Source organism: Petromyzon marinus, chromosome 28, assembly GCF_048934315.1.
Source record: "Petromyzon marinus isolate PM22_M1 ecotype Great Lakes invasive population chromosome 28, UKy_Petmar_22M1.pri1.0, whole genome shotgun sequence".
Lineage (NCBI taxonomy): Eukaryota > Metazoa > Chordata > Hyperoartia > Petromyzontiformes > Petromyzontidae > Petromyzon > Petromyzon marinus.
Window position 1 is genome coordinate 12,846,974 of NC_133694.1, and position 17,342 is coordinate 12,864,315.

General features: G+C 47.8%; 1 protein-coding gene across 10 annotated transcripts in view; it reads right to left on the reverse strand.

Moving 5' to 3' along the window:
* Positions 1–17,342, reverse strand: part of LOC116946822 (eukaryotic translation initiation factor 4 gamma 1) — a 136,469-nt gene that overhangs the window by 72,609 nt on the left and 46,518 nt on the right. For 4 of the 10 annotated variants that reach the window (XM_076070342.1, XM_076070337.1, XM_076070340.1 and 1 more), the window contains 3 exons: positions 12,078–12,200; positions 10,019–10,126; positions 3,900–3,932 (listed from right to left, as the gene is read on the reverse strand). The exons of 4 other annotated variants lie outside the window; for them this stretch is intronic. In XM_076070342.1, coding sequence (XP_075926457.1) covers positions 3,900–3,932; positions 10,019–10,126; positions 12,078–12,200 — 264 coding nt within the window. The remainder of the gene's footprint in view (positions 1–3,899; positions 3,933–10,018; positions 10,127–12,077; positions 12,201–17,342) is intronic. 2 more of the 10 variants (XM_076070341.1, XM_076070339.1) reach the window with 1 other exon arrangement.

A 17,342-nucleotide genomic window follows, 5' to 3' on the forward strand; every position in this document is an offset into this window, starting at 1 on the left:
GTGTCTGGCTCCGTAATTATTTGGCACCATGTCATTTAGAGCTGGCAAGAGATTAGGTTGTCGAGCGTTCGCACGCACACACACACACACGTGCTCGCACACACGCGCTCGCACACACGAGCACGCGTTGCATATTTTCACACGGGTTTGGCTACGGTACAAAATGGAAGTGAATATGCACACTGTATGATCGTGTTCACATGGGAGTCTAGGAGGACAGACCTCAACAGATGCCACTTCAAAACAACGTTGTGATATTTCCAAACACGCGCGCACAGTCTGGATATTAGAGTGGTAACCAACCTTAGCAGCGTTAATACCGTGGGCTCCACACAGCTAGCGGCTTGTCAAACACAAGTCCAGTGGAAATATAAATGATGTGGCGTGTCGTACCGTGGGTGGTCAAAATAGACTTAATAAACGCATCATGGTGTTTTATTCGGCGCTAAACATGTAAACAAGCTATACAGCCGTGCCAAACAAGAATGTAATCATTAGCTGGGCCAATCCTCCTCTTAGGCCCCGCGTAGGGTGTGATGAGACATCACTACAGGGTGAACTATTTGCTAAACGCTCACTAAATGTTATACATTTGTAGTGACATCACGGATGTCACTGTAATGCCGGCTCGAGAGAGGCACGGCGTGCGATGTAATGACATCGCGGGCACCACGTGTATGTGGGTGCAGTACCGGCCCTGGAGGGGCTCGGTGAGCGCTGACTGACAGCGCTGGATGGCACCACGCTCTGCGTGCAGTGCCGACCCCTACAGGACAGGTCGTGAGAGTGCCCGGCCATGGGAATGGGGTTACTTGGGACCATTGCACTCTGGTTGACCCCGAAGGACACGTGGCTGGTAAAGTCTACACAGGGCCCCCAGGTGGGGGTTAGGGGTGGACACGTGTTAGGTCCGAGATGCTGCTCGAGGATTCTAGGTGGACGTGGACAAGGGCGGAGCCAGCCCCGCCACAGAGGATATAAGCCGTGTCCCCGAGAGGGACCGGCTGCTGTTGTTAATCCTGAAGAATCTACGTTCTACGGAGTCACCAACACGTGGACCCGGATCCCAGCTGTGGTCCGGTCCGTTGTAGCTAGTTACCGTGTAATTAGTGCAGTGAGCGTGGTGGTCCACCATCATAGGTTGTTATAGAGTCAAGGGGAGTTACCCCATGTGTTGGAATTAATAAATGTGTTGCCTGCAAAGAGTACGTCTGTGACTCAGTTGCATCCACTACACATTCATGAACGCCTGATGACACAAGCCCAAGCTATGCAGAAACAGCAACACAAACCAATGCTTACTTCTGATGTCATCACCACGGAGATGTCCGCACGCTATTCAAAGGCTCCGTGGGAAAGAAAAACTGCCTACAGGCTGTACCGAGCTCACGCCCGAATGCACTATCAATTTGATGTTGGATTGCCAGAGGTGCGCGCTTTTAAAAGCAATCCAACAAAACAACAAATAAAATCAGCCACCTGCTGGGTACATAGCAAATGTATACAATACCAAACTGAGTTAATCACAATCATTTGGCTTTTTTTATTTATATTTAGTGAATGTCTTAGCTTTCCTATACTTTTCACTATTGTGTTTGTCTCGTTTGTTCTTGTAACTTTCTGACCTGCCCCTACTTGACATCTGTGAAAGAGAGCTTCAGAGCTCAATGGATTTTTCCAGTCTAAATAAAGATGCCGATTCTAAACTATTTGACGAATGAACAAAGTGGAGCCTGTGATGCGTTAATCCATTCGTTGACTTATTCCTGGAATGAAGAATTAACCAAATTAGATTTAGGGTAATGCCGAGCGAAGACGCCTCTGGAGCAGCAACCTCGCCACATCCGGCTGCAGTATCCACGTGTTCCTCCCTCCATACAACACACAGCACCCGTGGTGGTGACCAGGAATATCTCACTTGGGCTCATGTGCCAATCAAATAAAACTAAACTATTTCTATTTTACCAGGTAAGGCCCAGAGCATTATAGCTTTCTCAGCAGAAGCGACCTGGCCATCACCACATTCTAAATGGAGGAGGAACCAGAGAAAGTCCACGCAACCACGGCGAGAACAAGCAAAATCCAAATATACAGCAGGCATCAGGGTCGGGATCGAAACCACAACCTCCCGAATACCATGCGAGGCAGATGTTAAACAAAATCACCTCACCAAGCCTTTCAAAGCACGTGTTGGATGCAGTATAAATGTAAACTTCATTGCTGATGGTTAAACGATTCAACATCTACGACAATTGACCCTTGGATTAAATTATAGTCCCATGTTAAGATCTTGCACAAATGAAAATCTATTCAATACTCATCATTTCATCTGATGTCACCATTCATTCACAGCTCATTTGTGGACATGGGCAAAAGAGAAAATGCCGCGGACTTAAATAGCCATGACTAAATATTCATGCCACAAGAGCCTTTACACCTTTTCCTTAACCTCCAAAGTACGTAACGGTGACGCGTTGCAAATTGAATTTAATTTTAATTGACACGCATTTCCCACAAGTGCTCAAGAGGCCTTCTTAGGTTGCTACATCCCAGGGAGCTTCTAGCTCCTGTGAAGGTCTACATGGGTGGCTCACAAAGGAAGGCCCCGAATTAATTTCCTTTCAGACAACTGGTGCAATTAATCTCCCCCTGAGGATTAGTGTCCTCTTGGCCTACAGCAGCCGATACCACAAGGGGAAGCCCCTCTCTCGCTCCATCGCCCACACTGGACCCCTAACAGCCGCAGCTTTTATTTTACCAATTAAAAGCTCAGCCTGGTTCTAGCATTCACAGAGAGGTCTCACCCCATTTCCCACAAACACAGGGCATTATTAAAAATATACACCATCTGTCATCACATTATACATACTGTACGAACAGAAACTCTAAAACATGCTTAACACATTGGCACATCCAAAAACCTAGCAGAGGCAGCCTGCCGCTAATACGAGCTTGGCAACGGTGTCATGCCCAGAGAGAAGGGTCATGTGTACATTGACTAGAGGTAATCGGGAAAGAGGAATCCTCGGCTTTTAAAGAGCTTACCTGATTCTCATGCTGAGGCCATCACAGCTGAGAGACTCGTCTAAACACCCACTTACTCAAAAGCCACACTCAGCAAAAACAACGGGTGCTCACAGGTGATCATTAAACGCAACCTAACCTCAAGCGATCAGTCAGCATTAGTGGTCTTAATAGAGATTTCGACCGTAAAAATTGGGGTTTAGAGAAATCTCATTTATATTTTTAAAAAATCCTGCGTTAATAACGCATTGCAGTCCTAAACACTTGCCCTGATCATGCTGCCATGCTAACGTGCGCATTGGCTACAGCAGGCGAGCGGTCAACAGCATCGCGTGGTATGTTCAGCCTTACGGCCCGTGGTCCACTTTCAAATTGGGACACTTGACGAGCGAGAAATGCGACTGCTCGGCAACGGGGCTGGGTTTTGATGGGCAGTGGGGGGGGCTCTAGAATTTCAACGACCGCGATCGCTCACTTCAGTTTTTATCCAATTGTTTGATTTGAACCGCTTCCCCAGTCACCGACGAGACACGTCTCGCACCGTACAAAAGGGTGCCGACAGACGTCCACCCACACAGGCAGTCAGCCAGTGCACAACAACCACGTGGATCCTTGACGAGAAACCCCCACTTTCAAATCGAGGGATGCTTTCCGAGCAAAAGGCCAAAGGTTTCCCTGCCCCACCCCCTTCCAGTTTCTGAAGGAGGCCTTTGCTTGCAAACTCAGCCAGCCTTTCATTCCCCCCTTCACCTGAGCGTACGGTCATGGTCGCATCATGCCTACACCATCGCAGCATTCAGCGGGTTTAAGAGGCAGCTGGGTGCTAGATAGAGGTGGTGCGGGGTGAGGAGGGTCAGAGGGAGGGTTATTAGTACCTGGTGGTGCAGCGCACGGGAACCATGTGGGAGCTTTATTCCAGGGAGCACAAGGGGTGGGGGCAGGTGGGGGAGAGAGCAGAGGAGCCAGGGTAACGACAAGGGCAAGAGAACCACAGGTGGGAGGACAGAAGGGGGTGGAACAGGTGGGAACAGGATTTAAACCACTTGTCACAAACCTCGTGGAAGCGCTCGGGAGAGCAGGTTAGTTACGCAGCGCATCACAACCACACCGTACGCACATCTGTGGGAACGCCGCGACGACAGCGAATCCCGTTTGGATCAAACCATAATGTCGCTGTGACGCCATTATAGTGCCATAACACCGTTTTATTAACCTGTGGAAAACACAAAGCCACTTCTCGCTCTCAGACCTGGATTCATGCGACTGGGTTTCTGGTTGCGGCAGAGACCGGGCAAGCCATCAGGGCGAGCCTTAAACAGCGGAGCTTAGCTCGAGCCAGTCATCTCTCCGGCCCCATGAGTTCGTTACATGGCACGTACGTGCGTACCCACTTTGTCAATTCGCTGCTAGCTGAGGGCCTTCCCATACCGTGGGTGTTAGTTGACATACTTCACCACGCTGGTCAGTGAACATGGCGGACATAGACATGGGAAGCATAGTACAGCACACCAGTGGAATTTCCTGCAGTGCCCTCTGCTGTCCAACACGAAGGCCTGCAGCCCGATGGTAACACCGAGGTTAGTAACATCTCACCACAGTGGGCACCACGATGGCGAGATGTTAACTACCTCACGTGGTATACAGGAGGCTGTGGGTTCGATCCCGACCCTGACACCTGCTGTATATTTGTAGTTTGCATGTCTCTCTCCCCAGGGCCGCTTGGATTTTTGTCCCAGTCCTCCGGTTTTTCCCTCCACATTTAGAATCTGCATGCATTTAGAGTATTTGGCTGCTAGAAATGTCCACGTGATAAGTTACTTCATTGAAGCTATCTATTGTGACCTGTTCACTTCTAAAAAAAGACCTACATAGCTCAGTGGATCTTACCTGTTAATTTTTTTTTTACAGAAACTAACTTGAGCCTGGATAGCACTCACATGGGCGACCACCATGCACAAACTAACAACATCCTTTGCCAGAACCAAAATATAAGAATAGGTTTTCCCCTTTTTTCTGGCAACAAAAAAAGGTGTTGAGATGTTACAACACGAAACTGAAACCTTTTAGCGTCCTCTGGTCTAACACCATTTGAGACGAGGCTCGAAATAAAGCTGTCTCTGGTGTGGACCAATCAGTTTCAAGGACAATGCATATATTATCAGAGTATGTTTTTTGTTTGCATTCTGACCACAAGCATTGTGGTTAATGCAGAAAATTATTCCTTGTAAAAGGTTTCAGTTTGGCGTTTTAACATCTTAACACCTATATTTTTAGCTCTTTCGGTAAAGTCACATTGAAGGGAAACAATAAAATAATAAAATTGTTTCCCTTCAACGTGACTTTACCGAAAGAGCTAATAATATGAATCACTGCAGTCACGAAAGCATTAAATCAAAATCTTAACACCTGTTTTGTTGCCAGAAAAAAAGGAGAAAACCTATTCAAAGCTTGACCAACTTTTGCTATCCGATTAAGACTGGGTGCATTTTTGGAAATTTCGTCATCGGCGCCACACAGTTTAGGGAATCCGTCCGTGTTGTGCCACTGCTCACGACAGGGAAGTCGCTGCGAGTAGCAGGCACGGGATCCTGCCGGCAGAGCCGCATTTGGACCTTCACCCTGACGGTTGCGGCGCTCGCTCTCCGCGCTGCGAGATCACCGCACGGTAACAAAAAGTAAATTGCGAAAAAAGTCGCCTTGCAAGAAGAGTGCTCCATACAGACGGCATCAGCCACTGGTGTCACTATTTTTCACCAAAAATATCTATGCTCATTGGTTCAGGCGCAGCAGCTCACTAAAGAGATGGCCTTCTGGGCGCTAGGGATGCACAATGGAGAGCCAAACTAGGAGCAGTAGGTGGTCGCGTGAATGTATGTGACACCGGGGGTCAGAGGACTTGGCCTCCGCTACAGTGATTGAAAGTCTAAATTAGTGGAGTCTTGCTACATACACCAAGCTGCTCAGTCACACATGCCTCGATAATAATCCCCACACCTCCATGCGCATAATTCTCCTCTGCGGATTGCAATGTTAAAACAATTCCCTCTACATCTCCCAATAAGAAACGGCCCCATTCACCACGTGACATTCCTCGCACGGGTGTGGAATCCATCTTGAACAGAATGCATTTCACCATCACGCGCTGCTGCTTCGCACACCCACACTGCTGCAATGCGGCGCCCGGACAAACGGCAACGCCCCGATCGCTCAATCAATCGCGCACAATGCCCCAGGAATGTGCGCGCGCGAGCTCATTCGGCCAGAGTGAGAGTTCACAAGGGTCATCACACCTTGCCCTGCTACCCACCCAGTCTTCAGGGGACTGGCACTAACCTACCATGGGCACCATCGTCTCTCCACCGCAACAGCCGAAACCACCAGGCTCATTCAACTCACCTTCGGCGGTGTCAAGATGTGCACGATCCAGGAGGATAGCTTTGGGGAAAACACTACGCTGGCTCACAGCTACTAAACCCCCTTGTGAATCAGGTGCCCCAGCCTTCGCGTCGCTGAAAGAGAGCTATATCGCTCAGTGGGCCTTAGTTGTTGACAGAAGCCAAGCAAAATCTTTAGCCTGGAAAGCGCTCGCATGGGCGACCACCACGCACAAGATTGCTTTGCTTCTGTCATCTCATTTGGTCATCGACGCCGCATGGTTTACGGGAATCCATCAGTGTCGTGCCACAGCCTGTGACAGGGAAAGCCACTGCCGCCGCCCGCAGCTGTTGCTCCACTGGCCACTTGGAATGCGCTTGGGGGAGTGTTAAGAAAATATTTGGGAGTCAACATGGAACACGCTGCTAATTAACATCGGGTAATTGCTGCATTTTTCAACGTTCAGACGTGGATTAGTATTTAAAATATTTAATGTTGATTTAAGCGGTATTTAATTCTTTTCTAATTCTCAATATGGTTTACATTGTAACGGTTGTTAGAATGCAGCGATGCTTATATCTGGTCAAGAGAATAAGTTGATGGAGACTGGTTTCTGGAACACAAGTCAGCGGACATGTGTCCACACGTTTAGGTCCCTGCGGAAACCACCGACCAACCTGGAGTGGCAAAGTTCAACGAGCATCACCTACCCCACCGCTATGTGGCACTCTCTCATGCTCCGTCGACTGCCTGATTGTTTGTTTAGCACTGTATAACCACTACCATATGGCTCTCTCGATTCGCACTCGTGCTCTTTGCAATGCTGGGGGCCTCAGTGCTACGCCACAGGACAAGAGTTTCCCAAGCCATCAAACGACGTGTCATATGCTTGAGTTTATGTATTCGTTCCCGAAGTGTTGCATTTTGTTCAACATTTAATCCACTCAAACCATTAAGTAGAGAACACCAAAACACATTTAGAACTCCCAAAACGCTTGAGGAACCATCTGCATTCTAAACCACTAAAGCGACAACACTTCAGGTTACGCACCCCAAATATCAACTAAAACAGCACGCACACCGTATCAAGTACAACCTTTTAACACGTGTATCCATCACAATAACGAGGGGGTCTGGCTGGCCAGAGCCACCGCAGAATATTAAATGAGACATGCGCTCCCGCATCGTGACGACGACTGTGCCCTTGTAACCCGCAGCCACTTATTATAAGCGCCGCCCTGAGAATAATCCCCGACGTGTCTTAACCAGGCCCCTATCACGGGCGTTCTTGCGGCTCCCATTCCCCCTGACGTCTTACGCAAGGCGTGATCGGCCAGGGTGCCTCACTTCAAGATGAGGCGAGCAGAAGCAGGCTCCACGCGTTTGAAGGCGGGTTTCGCAAACTGAAGGCAAGGTTGAAGGAGCACGGTGTAATTCGTGGCTGTAGACTCAATGTGGCCAAATGGAAATACCGTGAGGTCCGTACTATCTGGGGCGCCACGGTGGCGAGATGTTAACTACCTCGCCCGGTATACAGGAGGTTGTGGGTTCAATCCCGACAAAACGCCTGTATATTTGGAGTTTGCGTGTCTCTCTCTTTGGTCTAGTGGATATTTCTCCAGGTCCTCCGGTTTTTCCCTCCATATTTAGAACCATGCGTTGGGAGCATTTGGGTGCCATCACTTCGTTGAGCTATCATTTGTGATGGCCACACCGCTTCTGAAAGAGCTATATAGCAGGGCAGTGGGCCTTACCTGGTAAAATAAAAAATAGTTTTCATAGTTTTAGTTCCGATTACAAGACATCAGGACTGGCACCAAGCTGTTTGAGCCTCCCCGCTGTGTGTGTGGGGCGGGGATCACAACAAATGTCTCTACTGCCAACAGATGATTCACATTGCACACATTCCTGCTTGGGACTGGAATTTGTTTACATGCCACACCCCCCTTCCAACCCCCACCCCAGTAATCAAAGCATTCCCTGCAAGCATCCAGAACTGTAGCCTTGTTCAGCAATACTCAGGGAATACTGCAGAGCACAGGAGGTTGGATTGTTGGGCACTTGCGACGAGATGGCGAGGTGGAAACTGAGCCATCGTTCTGAATGCCACGCAGAGTATCAAAATGCGCAGGGGGGATGCCACCCATTGGAATGAACTGCATTGAGAACAAACGGTATGTACATCACAGTACACCGAGTGTGCTTATATACACGTGTACGGGTGGCATGATACTAAATGGACATTCACATAGGCTTTATAGGGTTGAAAATGAATATATATTTTTTCTCCACATGACACTTTTTACTGTGAATTTAAAGCTCACGTTAGGGACGGGTCTCATAACTTAACTTTGTATTCTAGCGGATTTGTCCAACTTTATTGACATCGCCCATAAGTTTAGGGTGCACCAGACTTTCTGGAGCATCTTAGAAGAAAGTGTCAATGGCAACAACAACCCATTGGGATCGAAAGGTGGATAAGACTAAAGTAATTGTGGACCCCTCATCAAGACAACCGTTTATTCTCTAAGTGTTTTTTTTTTTTATCACCGAACCCCTTACTCTACTACAATTGAGGTCAGAGATACATTTCAGCCGAGTACGTCGGAATCGGCAACTCAAGAGCAGCTAGTAATATCTCGCTGTCTCTGGCTACTCGACACGCCTGTGCCTACTCTCCGGACTAGCATCGACCCGGAAGATAATCAGTGCCAGTTCAGGCATGATTGCTGAGATTCAGCGAGAGCTTTACTTACAGGCCTCGGGGTAAGCCCAGTTTAGCCTCAAGCGCTATCATCACCATGCTGCTTTGGGCCCTGAGGGGATGTGGGGGGAGTCTGAGCGTCGCAAGTCAGTCTTCCTCATTTTGGCGTGACGCAGTCATTGCCCGGAATGCGTTAGCTCTGCACGTCTCCTCCAGGCTTTGCTGCAAAACAAGCTTCTCGATCACGTCCACAGCGGAGGAGCACACGACCGTGTCACACCCCTCCACACCAGAGTTAACACCATTCACAACTTTACCAAGATTTGGGGGGGGGGGGGGGGAGAAACAATGAGGCAGCAGAGTGGACCTCAGCTGATAAGCCAGAGAGAATGAGTATTGGAGCCTACATGCATGCATAGGAATGGCTTCTGAAAGCGCACACACACACGGAGCAATAAAAGTAAAAGGCGGAGGGAGCGGTGTCACACTCGCGAGGGAACACTCCATGGGGACTGGGGGTCGGCAACTGCTTTGTGGCTCCCGACACCAACATTTCCAAGTAAAAAAAAACCCTCCTAATTATTTTCCATAAGCGGTGAATGTCAAAAAGCCAACAATTATTTGTAATGCATCATTACAAATCACTGTGCATGTGCCATTCTTAAAATAGGGGTTGAAAAAAGTAGTTTAATGTTATTCATACAGTACCGTCTCATATTCGCACGCACTGCGGCTTGAATTTTTTTTTCACCGAATTCTAAGAAAATGGATCTTCTTTGATATTTTGGGTTTCCGGCGGCCTGTCCCCTGAACCCTCCAGACTCGAAAAGCAAAACGAAGACGTGTGGAGAGGCGCGGGAGTCTGCCAATCGGGCGGCAGCGTGGGGGGGGGGGGAGCGTGGGGAGCAACGTTACCTGCCGCGTTTGGGGAGCCTGCGTATTCATGGGGGGCGGCTGCTGTGTCGGCGGGGCAGCCTGGAACACTAAGGACGGAGGGCCAGCTTGACTGGCTGTGTACGGGTGCTGCACACGCGCACACACACACACGGGTTGACACACGTACACACAAAGACCCCCCTCCGTATAGCCTTAAGACTGTTGGGGCAATTGATGCTAGCTAGCACCGATGGAGGCCGACATGGCACACGAGGGGGTAGGTGACCAACACCACGCCCGGCCGCCTTCGTCTCCCGAGAGGCAATATTTTACACAACGCACCAGGTACTAATTTGAGGCTGAGTCGAGTTAGGGGAAGCCCAGGACCAGTTCTGATAATTGTCACTGGTATTGGCCATGAGCGGGAATCAAACTCAGGTCGCCGGGTTCATAGCGCAGCGCGCTTAACCACTACACTACCGCTCCCCACAAAAGGAACGTATTCTTGTAAGACAATATCCGAAAGATGTTAATCTTTTGTAGGTGAGAGCATGTCTGCCTCACCACATTAGGTCGACTCAGTCTCAAATGAGTGCCTGGTGCAGTGTGTAAACATCGCCACTGGGGAGAGAAAAGCAGTCGGACGTGTTGCTGGCCACTCACCCCCTTGTGTACCGAGGCGGCCTTCGTCACTTGCCCTAACCGTCTGTCAAAGGTTATAAGGGGGATCTTTGTCTTTGCCGCATCACATGTAAAAATGACACTGTGCTGATGTTGCACAGGTGTGCGTTCGTAATTGTACACACATAAAAAACCCACCTAGAGATCTAGCCATCAGAGTGAAATGTGCCAAGCCTATATAGCAGATACGTATTGATATGCGCACACAATTACAACAAAAAGATACATTCGTTAGCCTAGGTAGACTGCAGAGGCAATCGCCGTTAACATTCACACTGCACAAGAGGGCGTTATATAGAAGCTCCAAGGGAAAGAACACGACCCACTTGTGAACGATACGGAGGCATTTAAAATCACTGCTGGGATCATGGCCCAGTTGTCCACCCACCGTGCTCCGACCACCCACTACACAAAGGGGGCCTCCGTTTAGCATAAAAGACCGTTCCAGCAAGCACAGGGCATGCAGAAGGATGTCTTGGCCAGTCCCGTGGCAGACACTAATACCACCCACCACCCACCTGGTGGATTTGAGCTGACCAAAGGAAGTCTCACTCCAGGTAAAAATAACAATTGCCACTGGTATTGTACACGGCCAGGAATATAACTCAATTTCGCCAGTGTCAGAGCTCTCCACAGTGCCACAAAAGATGAGATATCCCTCTGTTACTTTTGAAAAAAAAGCTAATAGCTCAGTGGACTTTACCTGCTAAGATAAAAATTGTTTAGTTATATTTCTATATTTTCTTTAATTTCATATACTTTACACTCTTATCGTGTTTTTTTATTGTTCTAATGTTTTGACCTGCTCCTACCGAACATCTGTGAAAAAGAGCTTCATAGCTCATCGGATTCCTCCAGTACAAATATTCTGATTCTAACCAAGGCGGGCGGCACCACAAGCTAACTTCATCTTCTCAGAGTTAACGTTTGCCCACCATAGCAGGTACTCATTTGAGGCAGAGTCGACCTAGGGAAGACCCAGGACCGGTTCAGATATAACTCGCCATTACTAAAAGTGAAAGCTGGAGAACTAGGCTTGTAGTGGTTAACGCGGTGTCCTGCAGCTCCCCAGAATGACAAAAGATCTCCTACATGTGCTGTTAGCGAGGAGTAGCAACCTATAAAGGCCGGCATGCCACACTAACGGTGTCAGGGATGGCCAGCACGACGCCTGGCCGCATTTGTCTCCCTCGTGGCAATGTTTACACAATGTGCCAACGACTCACTTGAGGGCGTTATGACCTCGGGTAGGCCCAGCACTGGTTCAGATTTTTTCGTCACTGACGTTGGCCGCAAGCGGGAATTGAACTCGGGTCGCCGGGTTCGGAGCGGAGCGCATACCGCTCCGCACCCACACAAACGTGCGCATGTGTGTACATTACATAAGTGAGCACGGACGTATAATACCGGTACACACCTGCTGCAGGCCGGGTGAGGGTGCGTGTGGGGGCTGCTGCGTCGGGGCCAGGGGCTGGGCTGCCTTGCTCATATCATGGGCTGCACCATAGGAGGCCTGAGGTGGCCCCTGCTGCCTGGAAACCTGCGTGACATTCACAACGGGCGGTTAGGCACACGGGCAGCAATACGACTAACCGCTCGTGCTCTACACCGCCCCACCCTCACCCCAAAAGACAACAATCCCCCGTATAGCCTTCACAGACCGTTGGGACAAGTGCTGTTAAGCAAGCACCTACGAAGGACGGCACACGGCACACGAGGGGGGTGGGTGGTCAGCACTGCGCCCAGCCGCTTTCGTCTCCCCAGCGGGGATGTTTACAACACGCCGCACCAGCTACTCGTTTCAGGCCGAGTCGCCCAGGGGAGGCTCTGGACTGGTTCGAAGTTGTCACTAGCGGTGGCCACGAGTGGGAATCGAACCTCGGGTGTATAGCGGGTTCGTAGTGCAGCGCGCCAACCGCTCCACTACCCCTTCCTACCCCCACCCCCGTGACAATAGCCGATCGCACGTCATCTCCCCGTTCGTGTCAACGGCCATTTCCTGCATCCCTATCCTCAAACTGCGATTCAATCCTTAGAATCAAGAAAATGATGGTATTTTAATCGAAGAGTTATTTTATAAAGAATCCTTGTAAGAGTTCCATGAGTGAATGGATACAGTTCACGCTTGATTATCCGTGGACATTTTATCTGGGTTACGAATTAACTAAACATGCGGAAATATAAAAATAATGAATGATACAACTAATTTTGTGGGTGTGCCGGATCTATTATTGGCTGCTGCTCACTCTGAGGGACAGTGACTTGGCAACAATTCAAAAACTTGATATTGTTTGCTTTTTTCAGTGCATGATGATTTACTAGACGCACATGACTTTGCACTGCCATGTAGATTTACATTTTACATATTTTCCCCCCAATGCTATGCAGGTAAACAATAGATTCTGTAAATATCCCAATTTTTATATTTAGCAATATCCCTCTATTTTGTGGGCCATCCCGCTCCCATTCATTCACCCAGACATTATCTTGACATGATAATGGACCATAAAAAAATCATAATTTCCAGCAATAAAGTGCAGTCACACATGCATACACACACACGGGTGCTAAAAAACAACCATGTATGATGGCATACACCCCCCTAGTGTGCTAAGCATGTAGCATCACGTGGGACGTGCAGTTTTCCCCCATGAGGATGGGGCAGACGCAGAGAAAGGACCGCAACATCGCACCAGTCTGTCTCATCGGAGGCATCTGGAAAGTTATTATGACGTCTGCATTACATAACAAGTAAACCTATTGATTGAGGCACGGAATTATTATTTTCCATCAACAGCGTCTATTTTCAGCCGATCCTGTGCTCTCATACACGAGGCAAGGCGGGTCTCTTCTAGAAATGTAACAAAAACGTCCAGCAGCTCGCTAATAGGTCTCAATGTCCCACTTGTCGTGGCTGAGAACTCTAACGGGACCCGTTTATCGTAAGCACTAGAGATAACCTGGGGCTTGAGTACAGAAAATATGCGTAAAATCCACCAGGCAGCCATTGGCGTCGGCTCAAAAAGAGCGTAGGTAAAAAGCAGACAGTATTTGTGCCCATCCCAGTGAGATCGCAACGCTGCGCACGGATTGCCAGGGATTGTGTCATTAGTCCCCCTACACAAGCCAATCAGCTGGCAGGAAACAACCCTCATGCAACAAGGCCACCATGAAGTCTCCATTCATGATGGCCACCATGACATTATCACTCCGCGTCCTTCAGATGCTCTTGGCTGAAATAAGTTGTATATTGACATTACGTATTTTTTTAAATAGCATGAGTATAATTTTTATTATATTCATATTCTTGGGTCTTTCGGTAAAGTCACGTAGATAGGCTCAAATAAAATAACAAAAAACTATGACGTTTCAATCGCAACACAAGCGGTCGTCTTCAGGAAAAGGGGGGTTAGCTTCCAAGGCAAACTGTTTATAAGGGTTTGAAATGGGCGTAGCCTAAATGTCAGCAGCCAATGATAATGCAAGTGTTGGGCAGCCAGCCCAACGCTGGTTGGTTTTCCACCAAAGGGCTGCCAGGTGAAAATTAGCATGTTAAAGAGAGATTAGCATGTTAATGGTAGATCGCAGAGCCACAACCAAGGGGTCAGTGTGCCAAGTGACTGTGAAAGCGTAAAGCATAACTAACATCGGAAGGTGGTAGGATGAAACATCATTGCCAATTATGACTTAAACTGGTTGATAACGTCCTTCCAATGAGTGCTCAGTTTGTACCCATCTTCTCGGTTGAAATTGTGTCTGTGTCTATATGTAGATGGCTTCAAGAACGAATCTTTGTTAATAGCCAGTGGGTTTGCAAGTACCTTCGTCTTAGAGAAATCAATTTCGCGTGAGCCCACTGCAATTAAAACAATGATCAGCCACGGCCGAGGTATTGGTCCTACCGTGTTTCAGATCTGCCTAATATTCACAAACACGGTCCGAGACATGTGGCTTAGTTTCCCCAATGTAACTACTGCCGCAGACACAGCTTAGTTTATAGAAGCCGGGGTATTCCATGTCAGGGATCACATCTTTCACAGATGGGATCGGATCACGAATTTTATGTACTGTGTTAAATAGAACCTAGATCTTGTGTTCACTCATGATTTTGGAAATCTTATTAGTGACCCCTGATATGTATGGCAAGGTGATGGTTTTGATTGGGTCCTCAGATGGTTCTTTCCCAACGGTTAGGGTGATAGCTTTGCAGATTGTGTAGTCTGAATATCCATTCATCTTGAGAGCTTGGTGTACGTGTTCCAGTTCAATAGCTAGATGATAACGGTCAGAAATACATCGAGCTCTATGGTGTAGAGTTTTGATGAGGGAATTATTCTGGGATGGATGGTGGTGGGAGTCAGGTTTTAGGTAGGCCTCCATATGGGTGGCTTACCTGTAAACAGAGTGTCCCATTGAGCCATCTGGTCTCTTTTGATTAAAACATCCAAGAATGGTAACTTGCCATCCTTTTCCACTTGCATGGTGAATTAGATGGCTGGGTGTGTGGAATTTATGTGGTTGAAGAATTGGTTCAGAGCTGGTTGGCCATGTGGCCAGATGACGAACGTGTCATCTACGTACCTCTTCCACAAGGACGGACGTAGAGTGGATGCATGGATGGCATCTGTCTCAAATTTTTCCATGAAAACATCGGCTACAACTAGAGATAAGGAAGACCCAATTGGGGTACCTTCAACTTGTTTGTAGAATGTTCCATTCCAGGTGAAGTGTTGGTGAGGCAGTGTCTCACCAGGACTGGTACATCAGCATTCAGTCCTTGTTGGACCAAATCTTCAATGATTGCAATGGTGTCAAGCACAGGAACTTCAGTAAACAAAGAGACCACATCGAAACTCACGAGCAAATCACCCGGAGATAGAGAGTTGTCCTTAATTAATGATACCAAGTGAGCTGCGTTGAGTACAGCTGAGGTGGTCTTACCAGTGAATGGTTGTAAGGTCTCAGACAGACATCGGGCCAGTTTGTAGGTGGGTGAGTCAATGGTGGAGACGATAGGACGAAGGGGTGTCCCTTCTTTATGGATTTATGGTGAGCCATATAATCTGGGTAATCTAGCAGAAGAGGATTCGATCAAAGATGTCGAATCAGTGATGATATTGTTGGTTTTCATAACGAGGTGGTTGGTGGGATCTCTTTTAATTTTGGAAAAGCTACCATCATTAATTAGGTCCTGAATTTTGTTATTGTATGTGGTTTTGTCCATGATAACTGTGGCATTGCCCTTGTCGGCTGAGAGGATGACGATGTCACCTCTCTTTTTAATTGAGAAAGCTCAAAGCGCTCATCTTTACTGATGCTGCTAATAGGTGTCTTGGCGTTTTTAAGGATTGCAGGGATTTCCGATCTTGCCACGTCTGCAGTAATGTGTCCCAAACCCTTAAGAGCTACGTCGACCTGGGCAATGATATCATTAACTGGGATGAGTTTAGTGGTGACTGCGAAATTCAACCCTTTGTCTAGAACCGATTTTAGGCTGTCTGAAATTGGACTGTTACTCTGATTGATAACAATATTGTCAACATCTAACTTTTTGATGTATGGATCTGGCTTCTTCTTGAAAAGTAGGTTGAACTTGGAAATCAGGTTATCTTTGCATTTACCTGACATTGAGGCGGCTGTTTGCATTTATGTGCGAGCGTGTGCACAGATATAATTCATTATTGTTGTAAATGAGAGCAAACCCACTACATTTACAATTTTACAAAATTGTAAATTTTACAAAATTGTAAATGTAGAGAACCTTAAGGAATCGCAGGGGGAAAACTCCACGAGGAAAAGCATCTTGAGCCAGGAATGGAACAGAGGCCCTTCTTGCTGTGAGGCCAGATTCATGGACAACACTGTGCCGCCCAAACGCCTTAAAGAGTTAACCCATCCCTTTGGCCCCTGCCAAGAGGATTTCACAGAAACAAAGTTGTATGTAGGTGTGATGAACTTCTTTCGCACCGTACATAGTCAACCGTGCTAATCGGCGGTGCAGATAGCAGAGAAAATATTGCACAAAAATATTTAGAGAGCGGTAATTTGCCCACGAGAAGGTGGCGCAGGCTCGCGAGCTCGCTGTGAACGTCATGAGCTCCATACTGCTGCGGTTACTGGCCCCATGTGGCCGGTTGGGTGTCCTGCACCGCTCCCTAAAAGAACAGCGGGGCCAGGATGTGGCAAATGGCAGCAATATTTCCACCAACTATAATCAACAGGGACTCAAAAATGACAAAATGTTTGAGTATTTTATGAATATTTTTTTTAGTTTTGGAATGTTTCCACACTGAAAATAGTGTGGGCCGGTTCTCATGCTGTACGACTCTTGAGCAACAGGTGTAAATTAACACTGCTATTGTTGGGGCCATTCACTCTGCACGACAACTATTCAACTCCACAAAGTGGTAACTATTTAATCAACCCCGACGTACGAGAATAGCAGCATCTAGAATATACATGGGGGGGGGTGGTAGGGGTGGGTTGGAGGAGAGAAAACTAAAAACAAAAAATATAAACTCAATCCCGTGACTGCGAGGAGCAGGTGCGAGTTTAGCTGAACAACAAGCTTGTGACTGCATAAGGGCCGTACATAAATAGATACAAGCAGCAGTGTTCATATTAATGGCAATAGAACATCCTAGAGTCAAAGTCAACACCCGAGTTTGTAGAAAAAATATGA